This window comes from Dichomitus squalens, assembly GCF_000275845.1.
Source record: "Dichomitus squalens LYAD-421 SS1 unplaced genomic scaffold DICSQscaffold_31, whole genome shotgun sequence".
NCBI classification, from domain to species: Eukaryota; Fungi; Basidiomycota; class Agaricomycetes; order Polyporales; family Polyporaceae; genus Dichomitus; species Dichomitus squalens.
This window is the reverse complement of record NW_006766913.1, coordinates 46,095-49,658: the sequence shown is the minus strand read 5'-3', so window position 1 is coordinate 49,658 and position 3,564 is coordinate 46,095. Positions and strand designations below refer to the sequence as shown.

The 3,564-nt window shown below is 50.1% G+C and overlaps 1 protein-coding gene across 1 annotated transcript; it reads right to left on the bottom strand.

The window, feature by feature from the left end:
* Positions 1–1,712: 1,712 nt before the first annotated feature.
* DICSQDRAFT_172278 (uncharacterized protein) lies at positions 1,713–2,357 on the bottom strand (the record flags this gene model as incomplete). The annotated part of the gene is made up of 4 exons (XM_007368014.1): positions 1,713–1,761; positions 1,818–1,876; positions 1,977–2,204; positions 2,265–2,357. 4 exons carry the CDS (start codon positions 2,355–2,357, stop codon positions 1,713–1,715), a joined length of 429 nt encoding a protein of 142 aa, XP_007368076.1.
* Between the last annotated feature and the right edge of the window lie 1,207 nt (positions 2,358–3,564).

Below are 3,564 nucleotides of genomic sequence, written 5' to 3'. Positions count from 1 at the left end.
CCTGAATGTTCTCTACAGCCCCTTCGATCTTCTCCTTTGCGCATTCCGCAACCCCTGCCAGCTCGTTTGCGAGTTCAGCAATATGGTGGCCAGCGGCGGCCACCCTCGCCTCCAGGGTGCCGATGAGTTCTTTCGTCTGCGACTCAAAGTGGGTGAGTACAGCTTCCGTCAATGATTTGCTTACCGCGCTCTCTATGACCGCCTTGGCATAGACGGCTAATGCTATGCAACACTCCGACGCCCATGCCATCTTCCCTGAGAGTCCCACTCCTACATGATGAAGGCCCGTGATGAGGCCCTCCGCCGTGGGTTCTCCAGCCGCCGGTACCATCTGATTTTTCCGCAAGACAGCGAGAGCTTCGTCCATGGTCTGAATCTTGTCCACCGCTGCCGTAAAGGTGGCTGTAGCTGGTGTGAACCGCAGTTGCTTGGTAGGCGGTGCGCCTGTCGCTACAGTTGTCGATGTCTTTCTTGTCTGCGAGGCGGTTTGTGGCGATGCTGCCGGTCCTCGCCTGGTAGCGTCCTGGGGCATCCTGCTGTCCGTATGTATTGCTGCTGTTTCATGTACGCTATAGGCCGTCGCCCAGAGGGATAACTGACTGCACGACGTAGCCCGCTCCTATTGGCTGACGATTGTGGGAAAGTTGCCGTAGGTGGTGGTACGAGTGAAAGGAGCTCCTCCCCGGATGGTGATATACAACACGATAAGATCTTTTGTCTGTAAAAACATTACTCCGTCAGAATTGCGTAGGATATCAATGTTGTCAGGATTGAGAGCTCACAGGCTGTTCAGATGTTTTGACTTGTTGGCGAAGAGCTGAAAGGAAGCTCTGTCTTTATTTTTAAGTATTACGATGGATGAGTGGCGGATTCAATGCATCAAACGTACAGGAAACATGGAGACTTCTGGACAATCTTCCGATGGCACGATTGAGTAGCTGGGTATATGTACATCAGTAATGTAGCCCCCCTGATGCTTCGCTGAAACTCACTTGTCAGGTAAAGCCAGTATTCCATTGGATCTGTCCTGATGCAGTCGCTTATTGACGGCCATCGCTAAGCCGAAGCGATAGTTGAAGGTAAGTTCATAGAGTCTACTGTCTTCCCAAAGGACGCTCGGGAAAATGCATATCATCCCATCTCCGGTCAGCATTCTGATCTCTGTGAATGCAAAGATAGCTTTTGTCAGAGATATGGGAAGTATTACAAGCCTGCTGAACATTTACCTCCATATTCAACAATCCTGACAGGGAAATCTCGAACCCAAGGCGAGCCTAAGTGCGCCCTCGCATTGTAGGCGGGGTGATCAATACAGTCATGCTTGGGAAGCTTGGCACGATCTTCTTTGGTCCAGTCAGTTGTTGGTTCGCCTTGGCTGTGAAGTTGCACGTGGCCACTCGCATAGAGCCAACTAGTGAAGAGATGAAAACCAAATTGCATCACACGATAGACGTGACTCACGTGAGGTGAGCACCTGAGCAGTGATTCGTGTGTATATGTAAGTCAGACGAAATCCTGTGCACCGGTACACACACACCCGTGTCAAGTATCGCACTGGACCATGTTTGGGTCTTACCATCAAGTCCGAGAGTACCCTGTACAGCACTTGACTCAATGATGGAATATGACCAACGAGCAAGCAACTTGCCATGCATACAGTGTAGCCTTGACCTGAACGAGATTATTGAACAAGGTGTCACATGACGAAGAAACTAATACACTGGCCTTTCAATGGAGACCGGGTTCCTGGGGAGTAGTTTCCTGCAGCCCTCATGAGCGGTCGCACAGCTCCGTCGTCATTTTTAGCACGATCGTACTCCTTAGGGAAGAGGTCCTTGTTTCCTTCACGGACGTATGGGCTGTAGTATGTGTCGCTCTGCATCACATAGAAGAATTATTACTTCCAACACAGGTGAACAGAGGAAAACGCAATGATGACTCATAACGGCAGCGTATGTCGGAATAGTCGGAGATACAGGGGACACAACGACTACATCGCCACAATCTGAACCATCCTCCGGGTCCGTAGGCAAGGATTCATCCTCGGTATCTGAGGTATACACAGCATCGGAGACCTCGCTAGGACCGCTCTCTTGAGATGATATGACAACCGTCTGCTGATCACCTGCTGTGGCAGGAAGGTCTGATCGATCTTCGAGCTCGCATTTCAGTTTGTTATCAGCGCGAGCCTCGTCCCAAGCAAGCTGATGAATTCACTATGAGATGGTATCGACTATGCTCTCTACGTAGGGACGAAAACTGACGCGTTCTTTGACGCTTGAAGCGTCCGGTGGGCTAAGTTGGAATAGCAAGGTCTTGAAGCGGGAAGGGGGCTCTGCGGTGGTCGACGCCTGCATGCTGATGTATGTTATGGCTGTGAAGAGTATGTCAGAGCAGGATGATGGATGTTTCTCGCAGCTCTTACTAGCTGGGCTTTTATATCTGATGGCTTCGGTGGACCCCAGACTCCTAGAGGTCGCGCAGAGATCAATCGATGAGAAAGCGAGTCCAGATATCAGCACCAGTGAACGTGAGAGCTCTGCTGCAATAGAGCCGATTCTAGCAGAACGACAGCGCTGTTCAAACAGTGAGCCCTTCGATCACCCTTTTGCGGATACTCAGCCTCACAATAGTACAAGGTATACATTTCAAAACCGATGCACGGATCGTACCCATCACGATTCGTCTGAGCGTGGTAATCGACCAAGGGAAAACAACCATCGCTTATGACATCCGGACTCAATCCAGTCGTCTCAGACACAGGCGAAAAGTGTCATGATCTTGGGCAATCGGCCTAACGGTTGTGTCAAGACCAACCACAGGATCCCAAGCTTCTCCGATTTTAATGTATTATGAGCGGCTGAGTTGAGAAACAATTTCAGCCCAAATTTGTGTATTAGGATCTGAACTTGCGCACCGCGAGGTGTAGAACCCCCTTGGTTCTCGTGCTTCTGGGCCAACGGATGGGCGGTGAGTACAGCTCGGCTGACAAGACACGCTGTAGCTGGGTTCCATGCACCATCACTTCTGAAGCAGTGCCCCCCGGTTCTGATAGCAGGCGAGACGATAACCGCCTCGACCACCATACCAAAACGAGGCTTCAGAGTCAGAGGATCTGCGAGGACATGCAATATTACGCAGGTAGAACAGACAAAAGAGCAAAAGAAGACCCTGATTGTTGAACTTGGACTTATCCGGTCCGGACTACACGAGGCTATGCGTCTCCTAGCGCTTAGCTGTAGTCGCTTATGTAGTATGTTACCATATTTGGGACTCTCTGCTCGTGTACTATAGCTATGCTTTCGGACTCTTCTGGTACTGTCTAGGACAATCCGTACTACTCCAGAACGGTCTAGACAGGTCTATGCCTTACTCATCTCTTACTCATCCTATGGTGCGATACGTCGCAATTCTTTCACCATCGTATTATTCATCGCACTATGGTACATGTGACTAACCACTCTTCGATTAGTCATGGACACTTCTCTGGTAGTATATAAGGACTTCAGATTGCGTCCTCCCTCTTCAGTCTTTCCTTACTGACTGAAGAGTGAGTACTTCGTT